The sequence below is a fragment of the Castor canadensis genome, chromosome 13 (assembly GCF_047511655.1).
Source record: "Castor canadensis chromosome 13, mCasCan1.hap1v2, whole genome shotgun sequence".
Classification (NCBI taxonomy): domain Eukaryota; kingdom Metazoa; phylum Chordata; class Mammalia; order Rodentia; family Castoridae; genus Castor; species Castor canadensis.
In genome coordinates this window covers 32979830-33003422 of record NC_133398.1, presented here as the reverse complement: position 1 = coordinate 33003422, position 23593 = coordinate 32979830, and the positions used below count along the sequence as shown (strand labels likewise).

Here is a 23593-nt window from a genome sequence, read left to right as displayed (position 1 = left end):
GCCAGAATCTTTTTTCAAGCCAGAGAGATGCTCTTGGCTGATGTATTGTCTAGCTGCTCTGCCAGATGGATGAGCATCTTAAACTTGGAAAATAGCAAATAAAGCTCCTTTTCTGTCTTTGAAGCACCATTCTTAGCCTTTGCTTAGAGAATTGTCAAATAATTTTTTAAAATGTTTTCAAAGATTTGCTTAAGATGGCAGGTCAGTTATGTGGTTACCATCATGAGTTAGTTAGATATTTTAGCCATAAAACACAGTAGTATTTAGGCTTGACCATCAGAAGTTTAAGGGAGAAGATCCATCACTGGGAAAAGCAATACAGATTTAATTGCATTTCTGTAAGTCAGCAAATTCATATCTTTCAGTAACTTGCTTATTATAACTGTTTGCTTTCCTATAAAATTTCTTTAAAGACTAAGAAGTCAGAGTAGCAAGCAAACACTTAAATTGATTAAAACAGGAAAATTAAGCATAGAAACATTTATACTCTATATTTTATGGGTAGTGGTAGGTAAAAGAACAATATTAGATTGTATTGTACAGAGCCACTTAGCATATATCTAAATTATGGTTTTTTTCAAGTAGGATGTAGAGAGTCATATTTCCATTTTGTGTAGTTTGACTTTTAAAAAAATAATAATTAAAATTTATTGCCTTTGTAGAAAATAGTGAGGCAGCTATTAATACAGATGACTCAAACCTATATTTTGATGTAGCTGTCACCTCCAGTCTTCATGCCCATGTATCTCCTCTTTCTTTCTATACATCTCTAATTAGATTTCCTTCACATGTTTCCAACTCTACATGTTAAAAAAAAACCTCAAAAATCTTCATCCCTTGCTGTACAGAATTTTGTTAAGTGATTTTTCATAATTCTAGTTTATAAGACCTTACCTAGATACTAGTCTAGCATTCATATCATATCATCAGGTCACACAAATCTGTGCTCTTCTTTGGTATTTTGCACATACTAGAATGAATAGGGCATCTCTGTCAGTGTGATCATTAGTGGAATGAATTTAGTTGGGGCACTCAGGGAGGGATTTGTAGTTAAATTCACACATTAGAAAGAGGCCTTAGTGACTATTCCATCTTCTCCTTCTGACTAGAAGCATGGTGACAGTTAGTGAATCCTAACTTTAGTCATGAAATTATGTTTCCTGGAAATTGACCAGGTTAGCCAGAAGAGTTCGTGAAGGACACATCCAACAAGGACAGCCAGCCATGATTCCCAGGATGTCAGAAATAAATCCTGCCCTGCCCATAGAAAAAAGAAAAGAGATGTTAGGCTATGCTTGTGTGAAAAGGAGGAAAAGGCTGAAAAGACAAGAGTCTGCTCAAGCAGTGAGCTTGAGCTTATTTTGAGGGAAGGAGATAATTTTGATGAGACTCTGTCCTGCTTAAGAGAGGACTTGGGGCTAAGAAAAAAAAGATACAGAGGAATTTTGTGAAATATTTTTTACATTTAAAAATATTCATTGCTTTCTTGAGAAATTGCTGTAAAGACTTAAGTAATTTTCAGTCATATTTTGGTTTCTAACTTTTTGTTTTGTTGTTTTTGTTGCTGTCGGATGGTTAGTTTTGCTGTTGTAATGACCATCATCATCATCATTATTAAGACAACTATGCCAATTTGTAGAGAAAATTAGAAGTGTTTAAATCTCAGTGTTAATTTTTCCAATGTACTATAGTACCTAGGATTGCTCTTTAACCCACCTTTCTGTTTCATGTCACAGTTTTAAGTTGTTTGCAAAGGGAAAAACTTAGAATGTTAGTAAACTTAAATGTGGTATATTTATAAACTCAAAGGAGCAAATACAGTTATGAAAAACACACACACACACACACAAAAACTTCATCCCTGACCCTCATGTTTCTTCTGTATTTTCACTTTCCATCTTGTGCCCATTCAGAAATCTTGTTTTTCATAAACTTGCCCCCTTATTTGCAATACTTCTGTTGATTGCAGTCATAACTCCCTAACTGCTCTTCTTGCCTAAAGATTTGCTCCCTCCACATCAATGCTTCATACAACCTTTTATTTTTTAAAAATGCAAATCTAATCATTTCATTTTCTTAAATTTTGCACTGCACCCTGTCTTACTCCACTCAGGCTACTATAACAAAAATACTACGAACTTAGTAGCTTAAGCAAAAAACATTTATTTCTCATAGCCTGGAGGCACTGGCAGATTCTATATCTGAGGAGAGCCTGCTTCCTGACTCATAGATGCTATCTTTTCATTGAGCTCTCATGTGACAGAAAAGAGCAAGAGAGCTCTTTGGAGTCTCTTTAAAGGCACTAGTTCCCATGCATGAGAGATCCATCCTCATGAACTAGCCACTGCACTAAGGCCCCACCTAATACAATGACAGTTAGAATTTCAACATGTGAATTTTGAGGGAACACAATCTATAGCCCTCCCCTTTACCAATATGACAAAATTTAGGTTCATTATCATGCTATATTATACCGTCATTTTCTAACCTCTATTTGCCTCTCTAATCATGTTTTTCACTTCTTAAACTGTATTCCATATTATAATAATACAGAATTATTTGCAAGGCCTGGGATTTGATTTTATCCTACCTACAAGCTAAGTATTTAGTCTGTTACTATTTAATGGATGCTGACCATAGACACTAGACTCCAGGGTCAGGAGTTTATTATTCACAACACAGCCAAAATGTACGAGCACCTATGTGTTTGCATTGGTTTCCCTTGTCCCCAAGAAACCTTGGAATGTTGTGATGGCCAGATAGTTGCTGCACATAGTGGGTTTCTACCATAGCTGAGGAGCACTGTACTTTAGGAAACTACCATTTTTATATTAAACACTACCTAAGCCTGAAGGAAGACATGACCTCATCCCTTCAGTTGTTTGCTGCAAATACAACACTGAGAAGTAGCCCAGGTAAAGAGTAGTCAACACTTTGCATTCTTGGCATTCTCAACAAGAACATGAGGAATGCATAGGGCCCTTGCTAGATTGCCTGTCCCAACAACCCAACCGTTATCCCTACATTTGCTTGATATGAGTATGCCATTCCATCAGCAACTCTGATTAATCTGACCAACAGAGGTTGGGACCAAATCACTTTAATTAGTCTTACATAGCTCTTAATTAACAGCACTCCCAGTGGCAGGATGAAAACATCTTGCAATATTGACTTCAACCATATCCCCCAGTGTCCTAGATTAAGTCAAGTGTGAGTATATACCAGAGGAGACAGTAGGTATTACTTCAGCCAGAATCTGAGAACATTCTATTATCACCCATGCAAGGGTGATCTTTGGTACTATAGCCTCCAAACCCAATGGAAGCATATACCATGGCTGTTCTCCTCCATATATAAACATATGACCTTAAGAGTCACAAATCAGCTTAGGCCAGAATTTGTTGTTATTCTTGGACTATTATTACAGCTTCAATTGGCATATATTCCATAACCCAAGATTTCTCATATACTCAAAGAAGCATATGGATTTATAGCCATCAGATAAGGTTGTGCCAGTCTCTATGCTTCTGCATGTACAGGTGGGTCCACATTGATGGGTACTGATGAGGAACTAATACCGTTGGCATCAAGCATAGCAAAAGAACCAGATCCAACAATGTCCATGTGAATTTTTCTGCTTCATTGCACATAGGTAAGGGTGGCAAACAGCAGCATGTCAGATTTCAACCCCACTTGCTGTTTGATTCAGGTGTCAAACCATCTTTGTTTTGCCAGGATGCAAAAGTGGATCCAGAGGGTAGGGTATTAATTGTTTTTCCCCTCCCTATATCTCACAAGGTCTAAGGTATACCTTTCCCTGGCACTGAAGTTGTTGCTTTCCTTCTTTTTTTTTTTAATCTGTAAATCATTTTATTTATTATTATTATTATTCATATGTGCATACAATGCTTGGGTCATTTCTCCCCCCTGCCCCCACCCCCTCCCTTACCACCCACTCCACCCCCTCCTTCTCCCCCCCACCCCCTCGATACCCTGCAGAAACTATTTTGCCCTTATCTCTAATTTTGTCGAAGAGAGAGTATAAGCAATAATAGAAAGGAACAAGGGTTTTTGCTAGTTGAGATAAGGATAGCTATACAGGGAGTTGACTCACATTAATTTCCTGTGCATGTGTGTTACCTTCTAGGTTAATTCTTTTTGATCTAACCTTTTCTCTAGTTCCTGATCGCCTTCTTCTATTGGCCTCAGTTGCTTTTAAGGTATCTGCTTTAGTTTCTCTGCATTGAGGGCAACAAATGCTAGCTAATTTTTTAGGTGTCTTACCTATCCTCATACCTCCCTGTGTGCTCTCGCTTTTATCATGTGCTCAAAGTCCAATCACCTTGTTGTGTTTGCCCTTGATCTAATGTCTGCATATGAGGGAGAACATACAATTTTTGGTCTTTTGGGCCAGGCTAACCTCACTCAGAATGATGTTCTCCAATTCCATCCATTTACCAGCAAATGATAACATTTCATTCTTCTTCATGGCTGCATAAAATTCCATTGTGTATAGATACCACATTTTCTTGATCCATTCTTCAGTAGTGGGGCATCTTGACTGTTTCCATAACTTGGCTATTGTGAATAGTGCCACAATAAACATGGGCGTGCAGGTGCCTCTGGAGTAACCTGTGTCACAGTCTTTTGGGTATATGCCCAAGAGTGGTATTGCTGGATCCAATGGTAGATCAATGTCTGGCTTTTTAAGTAGCCTCCAAATTTTTTTCCAGAGTGGTTGTACTAGTTTACATTCCCACCAACAGTGTAAGAGGGTTCCTTTTTCCCCATATCCTCGCCAACACCTGTTGTTGGTGGTGTTGCTAATGATGGCTATTCTAACAGGGGTGAGGTGGAATCTTAGTGTGGTTTTAATTGTGTTGCTTTCCTTCTTCAACTACCAAATTAATACCTCCCATCCTACTAGATATGACTTCACCTCTTTATTTTTTTTTTTTGTATTGGAGTTTGAACTCAGGGCCTTGGGCTTGCTATGCAGGTGCTCTCCCACTTTAGCCACTCTGCCAGTCTGATATAACTTCACCTTTTTCTCCAATCTGCTTTTACACATACCTTTCATATAGAAGGGTAAGTGTAGATGAGATAAATTTCCAGAGATACCTTAGATCTCCCCCATGTGACCTACTATTGAGCAAGGTACTCAATCAAGTAGCGATTGTAGATGTTTAAAATCTAGGATGTGGGATTACTTTTAGGGAAAAGAAGGAATGGACAGTTCAGAATCTCAAAATTTTCAGCTAGATATATATAATTCTCCACGATTTTTATCTTGATTGTCATCCAGGAGGCTGCAAGGAACTCTTTCTAGGAATGGCCACATTTAATAACTGTACAGCCTCATTCAGGTGTGTGAACCAGGAGGAGGTAACAGGTAGAGCTATAAATATTTTTGAGTTAGTTTTCAAGTAGTCTGTTCCAGGTAATATGGTCTCCTTCACCACAAGAAAAATGGAGATTGCTTCTACTAGTTCCCAGCAGGGGCCTTTGCCCACACACCCTTGGGCCCACCTATGACACACCACTGTAGACACTTTTCAGGCTGTTCCAGTTTGATTATCTTACTCTAAACACAGTACTGAAGCCCTTGAAACTAAACTGTTTCATGTTTTGGGCTTTTGTGATCATCTATAATCTGACTGCAGTGTGCTTTTTATCACAAGGACTACCTAACAATAGACTAATAGTGAAAGTATTTGATGGGCAATCCATGTTCTCTATCATCCCCAGGTGTCTGGGATTGTTGAGACCTGGAACAGACTACTTGTTAAGAAACACAAGTCTCATATGCAGTGATATCTTTTGCATCAAAAACATAGTATTTACTTTGTGCCCAGTTTGTGATGGATTTATTGTCATATCTGGTGCAATAATGGATAAAAAGATAATGACTGGCAAAAAGCTAATGACCTGGGCAATGCAGACTTGTTCATCAACTTGATTCCAGCCAGTCTTATCAGAGAACTGGCCCTTACTGTGAACATCTACATGAGTGATCCAGACTGATTGGCAGCCATGATTTATTTCCATAGTTCATGGCCCCAGAGGGGAGTATCTTTAATCTACCATCTGTAGTGTCCCAAGTGGCACACCTGATGACGACAGCATTGACAGGAGCCAAAGAATTAGGAAAGTATGACTAATCCTGAGGAGTATTGCCTAAGGTGAGGACAGTGGCTTTCATTTCAGCCCACTGCGCTGAGTGGCCTTTCCACAGCCAGTCTTCCAGAGTTATCACTGAAGTTGTTCACTTACTGCCTCTCTCAATGAACATCATCAGGGTTGTGTTTATTTTGTTTTATTCTGGCAGTACTGGGGTTTGAACTGAGGGTCTCATGCTTGCTCTGCAGGCACTTTACCACTTGAGCTATTCCACCACCTCTTATTTTATGTTGGGTATTTTTTCAAGGCCTGGACCTTGAACAGTGATCCTCCTGATCTTTGCCTCCTGAGGAGATTGGATTACAGGTGTGAACCACTGGCACTCTATCATTAGGTTTTAAGTGATCCAGACCATCAGTAATGCAGGCTGAGGCATTTGGGGAAACTGTGCGTCAAGGATGCCATTAAGCCAGCTGCTTTGCTTCAGACAGTAGCCACCTCTGTACCCAGCGATTTGTCCTGCTTGTCAACCAGAGCAGGTGACAACAAGGATCAGGTTAATAGCACAATAGACTCTGTGCTAGTAAGCAAGGCTTTGTGTTCATTTTCACTTTTGAGCAGCTGCTCATTTACATCTAAATCAAATGAACTCTAGTGTTTTCACTCCATCTACAGTTCTGTATCAAACAGCAAGGTCCTCATTGCCCTCACCATTTATTTCTGCTTTGGAGATTTCTCGGCTTAGCCACCACAACCACATTGCCCTCAGATTGCTGCCCTATCATCACACTAACATCTCTTCCTTTGCCTGCCCAGAGGAAAGTGAGCAAGAAACCAAAGCCCTATTTGGGCAACTTGCTTGAATCCTACCTCTCACCTTTCAGACTCATCAACAGATAGGCTAAAGGAGTCACTAATATCCCCCAATCTTGCCTATCACTTTGGCATGGTTTCAGAGAATCTTCTCATCCTTTAACTTTATGGTGCCTAAGGATCAGTCTTCAGGGCCTTTTCTTGTTTAGAAAACTACATCAGCATTACTGCCATGTCAGTTCTGGGATTTAATTTTACCTTACTTAGAAGGTAACACATTAGTTACAGATGCTGTCAGAGACAAAGAGCTTTATTACTGATGGCATAGCAAATAGTGTAGCACTTGCATGTTTGCATCAGTTTACCTTATCTCCAAGTACCAAGGGCAATATGGAAAACCCAGATGGACACACCACACAGTTGGTTTGCTTGACATCTGAGGAATGCTGAATTTTGAGATTCTCCACCCTTTAGTAGGTACTAAGCAAGCTCTGCTCTTTATCTCAGTGGGTGATATTACCTCATTTATCAAGCTTGTTACAAACTACCTCTGAGAAATGACCCCAGTAAGAGGAGTCAGCCTTTACATTCTTACTGAGTTCATAAGGAGCACTCAAGGCACAGGACACATCCTCTCCCAGCCCTGTAGCAGTACTTCAAAACTCATTTGTGTCTGCAGCCATGGCAAGAGAATTTCCCTGATTACTGATAATCGTGACCTAGATACTTCCTAGAGATGGTGATTCTTTTTAAAAACTAATATGGTAAATGATATGAAAGTTTATAAATATATAATTATGTGGACACCATTATATTTAATAACAAATCATGTTTCTATTTTTCCATTTCAATTTTAAATAATATATTTTTGGTATAAAATATGGTTAGCATTTAGAATGAAATAGGACAGTATGCCTTCTTTACATTTATTTATATTTGCTGTTATAAATATATTTATAATATTTCTGGGAGAAAATTATATATAAACCTATAAATGAACAAAAACATCATGACCATTTGTGTATAAGGGAACAAATGTTTTCTCCTCAAGTACAATGGATACCAAGAACATGAATGCAGTTTAATGAGTATACTTGTAGGACTCAAAGCATTATTTTTGCAAAACATTTGGAAAGGGATTATTAGAGACAGTATTAGCCAAGTTTTAGGCAGTAAAGTCTGTTGAAGTAATTGAGCTGAAGTCATTGTTGAGCTGAAGGCAAATATTAAAGGCTCCTGGTGTCCAGATATAGAAAATATGGTAGTTATTTTGAGAGGAAATATAGAGGTAAGGATTAGAATGTTGTGAGGATCAGCTTCCAATTATCTAGAAGTTAAAGGCACTTACTAGGAACAGACAGAAGTCTTCAGGAATGTGATTTGAGCTACATCAGGCTCAGGAAGAAACCCCTTCTTTCCAGTGAGTGATTGAAAGGCAGTTGTGTTTTTGCTAACTTAAAGAAGACACTTGGAAGTTTTGAATATTCTTTGTCTTAATATGAGGCTTTAATTTGAGAGAAAGCTGTTCGGAGAAGTAGCAGGACTTTTGAGACTTCTCCTCAAGTGCAAGACTCAGCATCAGGAAATTACCCACCACCTAAGGGACAATAACTATGGTATCCCTAATATCACTGGACACAGAGCTCCAAGAGACCATTGTAAGTAAATAGAAGGGTGAGCAAAGAGAATAAGGAAAAACAAAGAAACAAATGAAAAAACAATAGCAAGTGTCTTCTCTTTAAAATCCACTTGAAAACAAAAACTCCAAAATATATTTGAAAAAATCAAGTGCTAAAAAAGCTAACAATATCATCATTCAGATTATTAATTCATTCCTAGTAGAAGAGCCTAAGCAAAGCAAAAATATAAGCTGCACAAAAGAAAAGATATTTGCAAAACCAAGAGTTAGTGTCTAGAATAGTAAAGAATTCTATTAAAGAATTCCAGTAAGAAAAAGACAAATAGCCATTTCAAAATTATTAAACAATACAAAAGGCTATTCACAAGAAGAAGCAAATAACCAAACATTCCACTTCAATTAGGGAGATACAAATTAAATTTACAATAAAAACACAACTGTATACCAATTAGATTTGTAAAACTTAACAAGCCTGAAAAAACTAAATTTGACAAAGATGTGGAGAAACAGAAATTTTTATATGTTACTGATGGAATGAATATATTGAATGCAAAATGGAATAGGTATTTTAGAGAGCAAGCAGCTTCAGAAATTTTTGCATATTTACCTGGAGATAGATGCAAGAAAGTTCATTACAATACTGTTTATAATAGTGAAAAATGAGAAACTAAGTATTCTTCTAGAGAAGGTTAAATATATTATTTTCAAGTAACAAAATGCTTACTCTAGTGAGGATGTATGAACCAAAGCAACTTGGATAAATCTTTAAAAATATTGCTTTGAGTCAAAGATGGTCAGTGATTCATGCAGAATCATTTCTCTAAAGATTGAGAACATGTAAAATAACTCCATACAGTTTATGAATGTATATGTTTATATGAAATAAAAGTATTAAAAATTCATGGGAATGATAAACACCCAATTAAGGATAGCCATCTCCAAAGAAGGAGAGAAGATAATTGGTGACAAAAGGAGGATTAACCATATCTCTTATGTTTTATTTCTTAAAAATAAAAGAGCAAAAGCAAAAACATCAAAGTAATTTACTCAGAATCTTCATATCATTGTTACTCAGATTAAATAGCTATCTACTTTTTCTAAAAAAGGTGTTCCTCTTAAGAGAACTGGACAGACTAAAATATAAAGTTCAAATTGATATTTCAGGCTGATTTGTTTCTCAAATTCATTTCAAGTGCCATTCTCTAAGTCAGATGACATTTTTTTATTCTCATTCACCCTTTCAGAGATTATATGCCCCTTTTCATACATTTGGAGAAAGTCCAAGTGCCATAATCACTCAAGTGATAAACAAAAGAAGATTGTGGTATTTGTAATTATAAGGACGATTCAGATGAAAATTGTGACTACCTAATGAAAAACAAACACCACCATTTTATTTACTGTTTCAGAGGCATGTGTTAAGGTTTTCATACTTCAGAGGCATAATGGCATTACTGAATCAGAGTAATGTCATTTAAGTGACTAAATCAATACCTTCTTACAACTTCAGCTCCCCTATCTCTCCTATTTCTGCTCACCAGTCATCAGAGTTTTCTTCTCTTTTTTCCTCACTACAAACTTAAGAGTTTTCTTAAGAATATATACTCTTTCTATCTAGTGTCCCCTTCTCTCTTACACTGTTTACTACCCTCTCAGAAATTATAAAAGCAGATCCTCAAACAAGCAGTCCTTACCTCAGGACCAGTTTTTGTGTGGCCCTAAGAGGTAGGACTAAATGATTAACTTCCAAATCCTTCCCCAAAGTATTTGCATTATAAGAACATTCTAAAATCTGAAGAAGTCCTCATTTCAAGAAAATATTGAGGCATTTCATTATTTGTTTCTGTACTAAGAGGGCTTTAGTTTAGAACATGCATCCCCAGGGTCAAACAACCTTAAGAGAGTTGACAAATGAGCTTGCTCCTCCAACTAGAATCTTCCATTTCCACTGACACTAGAAATATATTCTCCTGATTCTTTTTTCAATACTGGGGATTGAACCCAGGGCCTCATGCATGCTAGGCTTATACTCTACTGCTGAGCTACCTTCCCCAGCCCTTCTGATTTTTAGCTCTTGAAGCTCTCTGTTGTTTTTGCTCATTCCTAGATGTTAAATTTGCATATAATAAGTAATTAATGAATCCTTGTTCATGAGACTAAAAAGGTTGAACTTGATCCAAGTGAATTATATTGTTTCTTCTCCCCAACTGTCATACATACTATCTGATAGGTCTCTGTTCTTTGGAACAAAAGCCAGCCTGTTCACATCACTGACCCCTCCCTCCGTACCAGCTAAATTCCTAGTGGGTGTGCCCCTGTTGGTCCTCATTATCATTATCTGTAGATAGGACATGGACATTGTTCTTAATATAGGACAAAAACATTATGTGTATCATTCTAACTATTTTACTTTTACCTGTCCCTAAACTTGATTCTCTCCTTAATCACTAGCTGAACTGGGTCATGTGATCTTTCTATCTACCCACCCTCTATCATGGACCATTCTTCGTTCCATCTGACTTTGTTTTGTTCTGCCTCCTCCACACTGGAAATGTATTCATAACAATCTTAGCAAACATTTGCTAAGCATTTGCTTTTTTTTTTTTATTTTTGCAATACTGGGGTTTGAACTCAGGGCCTATATCTCAAGCCACTCCACCAGCTCTTTTTTTTTGTAAGGGTTTTTTTCAAGATAGGGTCTTCTCAACTATTTGTCCTGGCTGGCTTTGAACCATGACCCTCCTGATCTCTGCCTCCTAAGTAACTAGAACACAGGCATGAGTCACCAGCATCCAGAAGCATTTGCTTTATAAACTGTTCTGAGTAGTTTATAAATATTATCTATCTTATTTCACATGAATAATAATTTCAGGTACTGTTTTACTATCCCTGCTTTACAGATGAGGAAATAAAAGTACAGAACGATACATTATTTAATCTGTAAACATTTTCCAGGATACTTTAGTGAATCACAGAGAAGAAATCTATGTCAAAAACTTTGTAATAAATAAAGTGAGATGCAAACCTTGTATTATTGCAAGCTTTGTAACAAAGCTCAATTAATATTTATTGAATGAATGAATAAGTAAATGTTACTAGTAGGGACCATGATGTGTGAAGATAAAGTCCCCAGAGTAATGTAAAACATAAGTATGCCATGCACTGTGTCTGTAACTCAGTAGTCACCACCCCCAACATATAGTAATTTCCTTCTTCTTCCTATTTTTTTCTAATTTCAAAATCAAAATGATTGTCTAATTGATTATCTTTAAAAGGTCATGATGAATTGTTCTGCAATATTTGAAATGTCATCCACACAAAGGTTAAGCTTTATTTTTTTGAAATAAGTATCATATAGATTTATTTTTCCTCAACACTTTTTCTTTTTTCAAAGAAAAGATGGCAAAAAATTTAGAGCAGGGTGCCCCCTTGAGGAAATGTTAGCAGCTTCCTTTTTAAGAGTTAACACTGAATGAAATGACTTCAGATAAATGACACTGTTGATGATGATAAGATAAAAGAAACTTTGAAAAATAAGAATGAGCAAGCAAATAACAGTTATTTGAGAATTAAGATTCTTAACTGCTTTGATCTAATATGGCAGGTGTAAATAACAATTTCTTAAATGAAAATAAAAACTTCTGGAAGATATTTCATTTCCTTAAACTCAGTTCCTCATCTAATTAATTTAGAATTAATAAGTACCTATTTTGTCCCAGGAATTATGCTGAGTACAGTGGTCAATAAAACATAGCCTATTGCTTCCCAGAGCTCACATTCTGTGAGAGAAATCACAGTGAAAGGAATCATATGGAGGAAGATATAAGATGGCGACTGCAACACAGACGCAGAATGCATGAGCTCTGTGAATCAGTAACCTTGCTGAGATGCTGGAGACACCCTTGGCTGAGGTAAAGCACAAGGGAGAGCTGAAACTTCAGCACCGTGAACCCCTAACCTGTGTAAGACTTCTCCACGCCACAATACACTGAAAGAACAGCCCACCGGCTGCCAGCTCCAAATGTGCTTTCGAGACCTTCAGCAAACCAAGCAGAATACTTTCTTTCTGGAGCCACACTTGGCAAAAATGAAAAACCAAAAAGAAGAAACAAAACTCCAAAACCCTCAACCCCCAGCCCATAAAAAGCTTCTCCACAGCACCTTACACTGAGAAAACAGGAGGACCCCAACACTACCAGACACTGGCTCCAAATCTGCTTTGGAGATGCAGACAAACAGGACTGGATGCTAAAGGGGTAACTCCAGAATTACTAGACTGAAATTCTACTGTTCCTGAACCAGGAATTTTTTTTATCTTTTCTTTAAGTGTTTGCCTTGTTCACTGTTTAATTGTCTACTATCTCTCCCTGTTGATTTCTTTGGTTCTCCATTTTTTTTTCTTTTTTCTCTTTCCTTCTTGTTTTTGTTGGTTTTACTATTGTAAGTTAGCTAATACTAAATTACACATAGACCAGGGTCAGAAACAGTACCAAGAGGAATGACAGGAAGACAAAAAAGGGATGGAAACCATTCTCTCCCCAAAAATAAATTAGTACAGGATTCAGAGCGAAATGAAGAAAATAGATACCCAGATCCAGACTTCAATAAAACAAAGATAAACTATTGCAAGGAACCCTTCTTTCTCTGAAAGAAGAAATCCAAAAGTAATCAATGAGAATTTCATAGAGATGTTACTAGATATGGTCATTGAAAATGTGCAGGAGGAACTCAAGAAATTCCAAGACAACAAAACTAAAGAATATGAGAAAACACAAAAATAAATAAATGAAATCATAGGAGCCCTAAATGAACACCAGACTGAAACTGAGAACACCATAAATACAGACATAAATAAATTAAAGACAACAATTGACAATATTAAAGAGGAAGTGACCCATGATCTGGAAAACCTCAGAAAAAAGAATGAAACAGAAATACAAAACCAAATTGAAGGTCACTCCAGCAGACCAGAACAAGCAGACACAGAATCTTAGAACTTGAAGATGAAATGGAAATTAAAGGAAAAACTGAAGAACTATTAGTCAGACAACTCAACACCCGTGAAAGGAATATGCAAGAACTCACCAACTCCATCAAAAGACAAAACCTCAGAATCATGGGCATCAAAGGAGAAGAGGTACAAGCAAAAGGAATTTGTAATATATTCAACAAAACAATAAAAGAAAGTTTCCCAAATCTTGAGAAAACTATGCCATTCAGGTACAGGGTGCCTCCAGGACACCAAACAGACTTGACCAAAATACAACTACCCAACGACATATTATCATTAAAACAACAAGTACAGAGAATAGATAAAGAATATTGAAGAGAGAAAAAACAAATAACATACAAAGGTAAACCCATCAAAATCACAGCAGATTTCTTAAAGGAAAACTTAAAAGCAAGAAGAGCATGGAGTGAGGTCTTCCAGCACTGAATGAAAATAACAACAACCCTAGGATACTCTACCCAGCAAAACTATCATTCAAAATAGATGGAGCAATAAAAGTCTTCCATGACAAACAGAAACTAAAATAATATATGACCACCAAGCCACTACTACAAAAGATTCTCCAAGGAATTCTTCACACAGAAAGTGAAAGCAAACAAAACTATGAAAGGGCAGGCAGTACCAAACCACAGGAGAAGAAAAGGCAAGCAAGTAGAGAGTAACATTGATTCAGGTACACACAATCAAACCTTAAACAACAAAGACAGCTAAATGACAGAAATCAACACATACCTATCAATGTTAACAATGAATGTTAATGGACTTAATTCCCCCATCAAAAGACACCATTTGGCAAACTGGATTAAAAAGGAAGATCCAACCTGCTGCCTACAGGAGACCCACCTCATCAACAGAAACAAGCACTGGCTGAGGGTGAAAGGCTGGGAGAAGATTTACCAAGCCAGTGGCCCCCGAAAACAGGCAGGGGTAGCAATACTTATCTCAGACAAAATAGACTTGAAACTTACATTGATCAAACAAGATAAAGAAGGATACTCCATACTAATAAAAGGAGAAATACACCAAAAGGAAATAATAATTATCAACCTATATGGACCCAACATCAATGCACCCAATTTCATCAAACATACTCTGAAGTACCTAAAAACATAAATAGACTCCAACACAGTGGTAATGGGAGACTTTAACACCCCATTATCATCAATAGATAGGTCATCCAAACAAAAAGTCAATAAAGAAATTCTAGAACTAAATCACACCATAGATCAAATGGATGGACTTAGCTGATGGCTACAGAATATTTCATCTAACTTCCACACAATATACATTCTTCTCAGCAGCTCACAGAACCTTCTCCAAAATTGATCATACCTTAGGGCACAAAGCAAGCCTCAGCAAATATAAGAAAATAGAAATAATTCCATGCATTCTATCTAATCACAATGCATTAAAACTAGAACTGAACAACAAAAGCAACAGTAAAAACATGCAAACAATTGGAAGCTGAACAACACATTGCTCAATGACCAATGGATCATTGATGAAATAAAATAAGAAATTAAAAGCTTCCTGGAATTTAATGAAAATGAAAACATGACCTATTGGAAACTATGGGATACAGCAAAGACAGTCCCAAGAGGAAAGTTTATAGCCATGAGTGCATACATTAAAATGTCAGAAAGATCTCAAATCAATGACCTGATGCTACATCTCAAACTCCTAGAAAAACAAGAACAAGCAAATCCCAAAACAAATAGAAGGAGAGAAATAATAAAAATAAGGACTGAAATCAATGAAATACAAACAAACAAAAAAAAACATACAAAGAATCAATGAAACAAAAAGCTGGTTCTTTGAAAAAATAAATAGGATTGACAGACCACTAGAAAACCTGACTAAAATGAGGAGAGAAAAAACCCAAATCAGTAAAATCAGGAATGCAAAAGGGGAGATAACAGCAAACACCATGGAAATCCAGGAAATCATCAGAGACTACTTTGAGAACCTATATTCTAATAAATTTGAAAATCATGAAGAAATGTGCAGATTTCCAGATACTTACGACCAGCCAAAATTGAACCAAGAGGAAATTAATCACCTGAATAGATCTATAACACAAAATGAAATTGAAGCAGCAATCAAGAGTCTCCCTAAAAAGAAAAGTCCAGGACCTGATGGATTCTCTGCTGAATTCTATCAGACCTTTAAAGAAGAACTAATACCAACCCTCCTTAAACCATTCCACGAAATAGAAAGGGAAGGAACACTGCCCAACTCATTTTATGAAGCCAACATTACTCTCATCTCAAAACCAGACAAAGACATCTTCAAAAAGGAGAACTATAGGCCAATCTCCTTAATGAACAGCGATGCAAAAATCCTCAACAAAATAATGGGAAACCGAATCTAACAACACATCGGAAAGATCATCCACCATGACCAAGTCAGCTTCATCCCAGGGATGCAGGGGTGGCTCAACCTACACAAATCTATAAATATAATACAGCACATTAATAGAAGCAAAGACTAAAACCACTTGATCATCTCAATAGATGCAGAAAAAGACTTCAACAAGATCCAACACTACTTCATGATAAAAGCTCTAAGAAAACTAGGAATAGAAGGAATGTACCTCAACATTGTAAAGGCTATATATGACAAACCTACAGCCAACATCAGACTTAATGATGAAAAACTGAAACCATTTCCCCTAAAATCAGGAATGAGACAAGGGTGCCCACTATCCCCACTCCTATTCAACATAGTACTGGAACTCCTAGCCAGAGCAATTAGCCAAGAAGAAGGAATAAAAGGAATACAAATAGGTAAAGAAACTGTCAAAATATCCTTATTTGCAGACAATATGAAGAATGAAATCTTATCATTTGCAAGTAAATGGATGGAACTGGAGAACATTATTCTGAGCAAGGTAAGCCAGGCTAAATTTAGTAAGGGCCAAAAAAAATTTAGAAGACCAAAACTCATATGTTCTCCCTCATATGCAGACTTTAGATCTAGGACAAATACAGCAACGTGGTTAGACTTGGGTCACATGATAAGGGACGAGCACATACCGGAGGTATGGAGATAGGTAGAAAACCCGAAACATGAAAGCATTTGATGTCCCCACTCCAGAGGAACTAATACAGAAACCCTAAAGTGACAGAGGTCAACACAAGAAGGGGATCAGGAACCAGTGTAAAGATTAGTTAGAGATGAATCAACTTGGGTTGTTACACATTTGTACACGAAAGCAATGCTAGGAATCTTTCTGTATAGCTATCCTTAAGTCAACTAGCAAAAATGCTTTTTCTTATTATGCTTATGTCTTTTCTTCAACAAAATTAGAAATAAGGGCAGAACAGCTTCTGCCTGGATGCAAGGTGGGGGGGTGGGGAGGAGCGGGTGGGGGCGGGAGCAGGGAGCAGAAATGACCCAAATAATGTATGCACATTTGAATAAATGAACTTAAAAAAAGGAATCATATGTGACTACAAACTACAAACTGAGGGAAGTACTGTGAAGGAAATGGAAGGGTACAGAATAAAGAATAACGAAATAACTTCTGCTTAGTATTTTCAGGAAAAGTCTGCCTGAGAGGAAATAATAAAGCCTAGTCAATTTGCCTTTCAGTCCATTCCAGGACTACATGTCTAATGTAGACAATGTTATGACCCCTCAGTCCTAGCCTCCATCTTTCCTTTCCTTATTTCTCCCCCAGCCTGTAAGGTCAGTTCATCCTGTCTCTGCCCCTATTTGCAAGCAGGCAAGTCTTCATCCTTCTGCACCTCATTGTTGCTTAAGCCAGTCCCCTTTACCTTAAAGTCTCACATTCTTCACCCAGGTTACCTCCTTGATTAACGAATGTCTTCCTTGCTACCCTTGATAGCCTCTCAATGCATCATGGTGCAGGAAGGCCCCTCTTCCAACAAAGTGAAGGGTGTGAGAAGATGAAAAAGACAGGTTATCCTGCCTGCCCCTGTGTTTTGAGTAGGGAGAGACAAACAGGGATGAAGTAGACAGAGACTTGACCATTGCAACACTGTTTGGTCATGTTGGCCTTGAAGTATCTGTGGTGCCAAGCATGTTCAAGTCTCCAACTAGAATTGTAATAAAGGAATTAGCTCTCAGGAAATTAGCACAAAAGAACTCTATTTTGAGTTTTGTTTTGTTTTAAAGTCCTCATATTATGCAGACTTACTAGGTAATCATTGGTCTGGATGCCCAACATTGTATTGCTCTAGCTCTTGTACCTAAGTTTCTTTCTCCAAGTGGGTTGATTCTACCCAACTGGAAGATTGAATTGATGTGCCGAATTTTGCCTGCAAGTGGATGGTCTACAATGACATCTGGGCTGGAGTTCAGGTGCCCATTTGAATCTGGATTACAAACTTTTGTGACACATGCTTAAACACTTTGCTAAAAAACACTAACTCCTCCTTAGACTCACAAATTAACTGAAAGCATAAAAGTTTGGTATCCTGGCATCCATTTTGTATCTCTTTCCTTCACTGACTTACTCCCCTGTAATCACATCAGGGTTCCAGGAAGAGGAGAACTAATTGATAACATATTTGTAATGGAAACAATCCCTAAGAAAAGGAACATCAGGGCTTCTGCAAGACAGACCACCTACTAGGCAATGTCTCATTATAACAAGGTCCCACCTGACCAATTGGACCACCTGTGGCCACTACCTATGCCCACCAGAACACACCTGTGACTGGGACTGCATGATAATTATACATACCTCTTTTCCTGCCCTAGTCCTTTCTCTATTTAAACCTAAAGCAAATGTCTACACTAGGAAGATGGGTTAAATGCCCACCTTTCCTCTTCCAGTGGTGTACTGGTGCCACATTAATTAAATTTCTTTCTCTGACCTCCACCATTACTTGTCTCTTATTTGGCATATTGGGGAAGTGGTCAGACCTGACATATGAAACACTGGAGTTTGGGCCTGGTCCAAAACTCCTGTAACAATTTGAATAAGCTGTTTCTTTAGATGTATTTTTAAGTAGCTCTTCAAGAAAACCAACCCTGTTCTGAATTAACCAGAGGACTGTATTAACCAGAGGACAGTATACAAAATATTTTACTCCTTTGAATCTCAATTCCCTCACCTGTGAATTGAGATTTAACATCTCTGCTTATTTCCTATTATTGAATATAAATAATAGGAACTATATTGATCAGAATGTGCTGAAACGAGTACACCCACACATTGCTGCTACTAGATGGCAATTTAGAAAATACACCAAATACTGTGACCCAGCAATTTGACCCAGCAATTTGATTCCTGATAATTTATTATGAAAAAGTTAAGGAAAAAATACTATGTTAAAAAAAAGATAGTATACATTGAGATATTGTCTATAACAGAATATAATAGAAGCATTCTAAGTAACTAGCAATAATAGACTAGTTCAAATAAAACATGTTGCCTTAGTCCATAAAATACTGATTAAACACTGTGTATTATACTTGTATTAAAAAGTGGTTGACTGGAAATAAACAGGAAAAAAGTAATTACTACCTTAGTGTAGTGCTATTATAAGTGTTTTTTCTTTTATTAATTTCTCTGAGTGTTATACTATAGGAGATACTCAAAATATTTAAAAGTTTTTTTAAAAAAATGGCCCTTACTAAATTTCTTATTCTCTCTCTCTCTTTTATTTAGGGAAATTACCGTTTCATGAAACTCTTACTTACACGCAGAGCGAACTGGATGCAAAAGGATCTAGAAGAGATGACACCTTTGCACTTGACCACCCGGCACAAGAGCCCTAAGTGCTTGGCACTTCTGTTGAAGTTTATGGCACCAGGGGAAGTGGATACACAAGATAAAAACAAGGTAGTAGACCATCAACGTCAAAGACGAAGGAGAACAGAAAACAAATGCTTTCTTTCATTGTGTAAAACCTCAAGAAAGTAGGCCTGCCTTACCACTCATGTGATAGAACAGCTCTAAACATTCCAGGGTAGTATTTCACCTAGATTTTGTCATTTTATCCTGGCCACCACATGGTAGGTTGTAGCACCTCCTTTGTATTGATGGGGAAGCTGAAGTTCAGGAAGATTAAAATTTTGCCCAAGATCCAAGAGATAATGAGATGAGACTATTGAAGATAAAATGAGATAATTCAAATTGCATAGCATGATTCCCAGTTCATGGTATGCTCTAGCATTTATTGCTAAAATTCATTATCTTCCCTGCTCTCAAATTTTAACATATTGTACATATTGATGCTCTTATTCTTTATAGGGGAAAAAAGTGGTCTTTCATTAGACTAGAGTAATAATCCTCTTCCTTTCCACCAGGCACTTAGTCATAGAGTCTTGTTACATGCTCCTATGCAATTAAAATTTGTGATTAAATCCACTGGATTTATAATCAGTAATTGTTTCACTCTTACAGTGTTCTCTGTATAGTTTTCAGATTTTGCTTAATAATCATATTAAGTTTTGAGGTCAACTTTTACTTTACAACTGTGCAGGAATATTATTTCTAATTCATGGCATTTGTAGTGCTAATATTTCACTATAAAAAGCACTTTGATCAGTCCATCAGGATCCCTTAATCACCTAAGAAGCTTCCCATCTCTTGAAGCTTTATAATGTCTTCCCCAATTCATTCTGGGGACTTCCTGTGGTCTTCTAGTATTTGTATGTTCTTTGGTGTTGAACAGGGATGGGAGGTTATCTAGTTTAGGCAGATGTAAACAGAGCTGCACAGTCCAGAAGGCACAAAGAAGAGAACAAGACCCTTAAGGAGTGACTATCAAACTATCTGTGGTAAAGGATCAGTTTTGTTTGTTTTTTTAATCTCTAACCTGTCACAGATTGATTTTTATAACTTACTTTAAAAATAAATAAAAATTGTGAAAGAACTTGACATTTCTTCAAAGAAGATATACAAGTGGCCGAGAATCATGAGATGATGTTCAGCATCACCGTTCATTAGGGAAATGCAAATTAAGGCCACAGTGAGGCTGGGTGTGGTGGTCCACACCTGTAATCATAACACTCCAGAGGCTAAGGGAAGGTGACCAGAAGTTCAAGGCCAGCCTGGGCTATACAAGGAGACTTTTCAAAAAAAAAAAAAAGGCAAGTGTGCAGGAGATGTAACCAAGTGACAAGTACAAGTACTTGCCTATACTTGCATGTGCAAGACCCTGGGTTTGAGCCACAGCAATGCAAAACAAACATACAAAAACAGTGAGCTAACATCCTTTAGAGTCATGATTCTCACAAAAACAGAAAATAACAAATGTTGAAAGGATGTGGAGAAATTAAGCCATACTGGTGGAAGTGTGAAATGGTTTAGCTGCTATGAAAACAGCTTGGTAATTCCTAAAATATTAGATACAAAATTACCACTGACCCAAGCAGTTCTATCTCTAAATACATGCCCAAAAGAACTGAAACAAGAAACTCAAAACAATATTTGTGCATCCATGTTCTGTAGCAGCATTATCCACAAAAGCCAAAAGATGGAAACAACTCTATGTCCACTGATGGATAACTGGATAACCAAAATGTAGGATCCAGAAACACAATGGAATGTTAGCTTTAAAAAGGAATGAAATTCTGACATATGCTACAGCATGGATAAACTTTGAAGAAACATGCTGAATCAAATAAGTCAGACACAAATTAACAAATATATGATTCCACTTATAAAGACCTAGGATGATCAAAGTCATTGAGACAGAAAGTAGAATGAAGATTGCCAGGATCTGGCAGAAGGTGAGAACATGTAGCTAACTATTGTGAAATGGGTACAGTTATTTTTGGAAGATGAAAAAGTTCTGGAGGTGGGTAGTAGTGATGGTTGCCAACAGTATGCATATACTTCATGCCGCTGAGTTGTATACTTAAAAATAGTTAAAATTGGCCATGCATCGGTAGAAATCAAGAAGATCACGGTTCAAGGCCAAAACCTGTTGACCCAATGTCAACAGAAAAGGCTAGCATGGTGGCATGTGCCTGTCATCCCAGCTGCTGTGGGAACCATAAATAGGAGGATCATGCTTGTCCAGACCAAAAAAAAAAAAATGAGACCCTATACTCAAAATAACTAGAGCAAAAAGGGTTAGCAGAGTGGCTGAAGAGGTAGAGTGCATGCCTTGCAAGTGTGAAGGCCTGAGTCCAATTCCAGATGTGTAATATCAAGAACATGACTTGCTTGGTTGGTAATTATTCACAAATTATTGATCTGCTTTTATCTTTCTTCTCATTTTTATTAGTAGTACTTGATGAACTAAATGATTAAGAGGTCAGGTTCTGGAGCTACACTTGAAGTCTTAATGCAGCCACATACTACTTTAATGTCCTTGAGTAGATTACATCCTTCTTGTGCTCACTTTCTCATCAGTCACATGCAAATTAAAAAGATACCTGTCTCCCAGAGGTGTCACATTAACTGTGTGATGTAGATATAGAACTCTTACAACAGTACCTCTCACATAATTAAAGTTTGGGAAAAGTTCTTATTTTGAGATCCCCTCAACCTTGCAGCAAACAGCTCTTCACTGGAGTGCCTACTACAACAACCCTGAGCACGTGAAACTGCTTATCAAGCATGACTCCAACATTGGGATTCCTGATGTTGAAGGCAAGATCCCACTCCACTGGGCAGCCAACCATAAAGATCCAAGTGCCGTTCATACAGTGAGATGCATTCTGGTGAGTAGGATGGTGCCGCTAAACCTGAATGGCTTTTTATAGAAAAGAAAGTATTGTAAGATATCCAGTATGTACAGAATATATGCAACACACAAGCAGGTTATGAAGCAAAAGAATAAAATAAACATGTGAGCCCATCTCCCAAGAAATAGGATATTTCAGTAACACTATTTAAGATCATACAGACGTTTCCTCTGTTCCAGTTCCCAAATACATTCCTCCTGCACCATTCTCATTCCTGTCCTCCGTCAACTTTCCTGAATTTATATGTATCATTCCCTGTTTTATGCTTGATTTTGTTAAATAGTGAATAGATGTATGTGAGTACCAGTGGAATGCATGTGCAATATAAAAAAATAAGGAAACAACAAATTCATGGACTCAGCACTGAGTTTAAGAAAAGATACATTATCATGATACAGTGGAAGTTCTGAGTACCTTCCAGAACCATTCTATTTGAATTTTTTTATTCTCTCCTTCCTCAGAGGCAAACATTGTTTTCAATTTTATATAGCATCTACTGATTTTTGTTTGTTTTTTTGAGATAGAGTCTCACTATGTAGTCCAGGCTAGCCTCAAATTTGAGATCTTCTTGCTACAGCCTCCACAGTGCTAGGATTACAGGCATGTACCACCATGCTTGATTTGGCTGCTACTGATTTCATTACAATTTATCTCCTGTATTTGTTCCATAAATGATGTCTTGTTTCATTTTTTACATATTTGAATTTTATATGCGTGGAACCACATTTTATGTATTCTTTTGGAATGTTTTCTTGCTCAACCTTGTGTTGTTTAACTTTATGTAACTGTGTGTAGTTGTAATTTATTAACTTTACTGCTATATAGTATTCCATTTTACAAATAAGCCATACATTGTTATTTTGTTATTGAGAGAGATATTTGGACTATGTCCAGTTTTCTCCTATATTCACACATTGCTGCTTTAAGCACTCTTGAACACTAAGTGGTACGTGGTACTTCCACAGACAACCCTGAGCCAGATCAGCATAGCCCCCTGAACAGACCAACCCCTACCCGGGGAAAAAAGAGAACCTGAGTAATAAGCAATAAGAACAATAAAGACACATAGCAAAGAGGGTGGGGCGCCCTGAGCACCGAAGAGGTGGGGAGGGGAATCCCTCCTGGAACTGTAAATAAACAAGCCAGGCCTGGCCGGAGAAGGTGGGAGCGGTGGTGCACGCCCAGCAACCAGGAGCGGGAAAGCTTGTAAAAGCAGAGGTGGGAAGAAAACTCCACAGAAGAGGGGGGAAGACCCACTTCCCACGTGAACTGTAAATAAACACACAGGCCTGAGAAGGTGGGTGCAGTGTCATCTCCCCCAGTGTGCTTGGAAAGGA

General features: G+C 37.4%; 1 protein-coding gene across 11 annotated transcripts in view; it reads left to right on the top strand.

Annotated features, from left to right (window-relative positions):
* Invs (inversin) overlaps positions 1-23593 on the top strand; it is a 151186-nt gene that overhangs the window by 65765 nt on the left and 61828 nt on the right. For 8 of the 11 annotated variants that reach the window (XM_074051370.1, XM_020166882.2, XM_074051378.1 and 5 more), the window contains 2 exons: positions 19225-19398; positions 22065-22232. In XM_074051370.1, coding sequence (XP_073907471.1) covers positions 19225-19398; positions 22065-22232 — 342 coding nt within the window. Of the gene's footprint in view, positions 1-16402; positions 16474-19224; positions 19399-22064; positions 22233-23593 lie in introns of all 11 variants that reach the window. The other 3 variants (XM_020166884.2, XM_074051372.1, XM_074051373.1) reach the window with 2 other exon arrangements.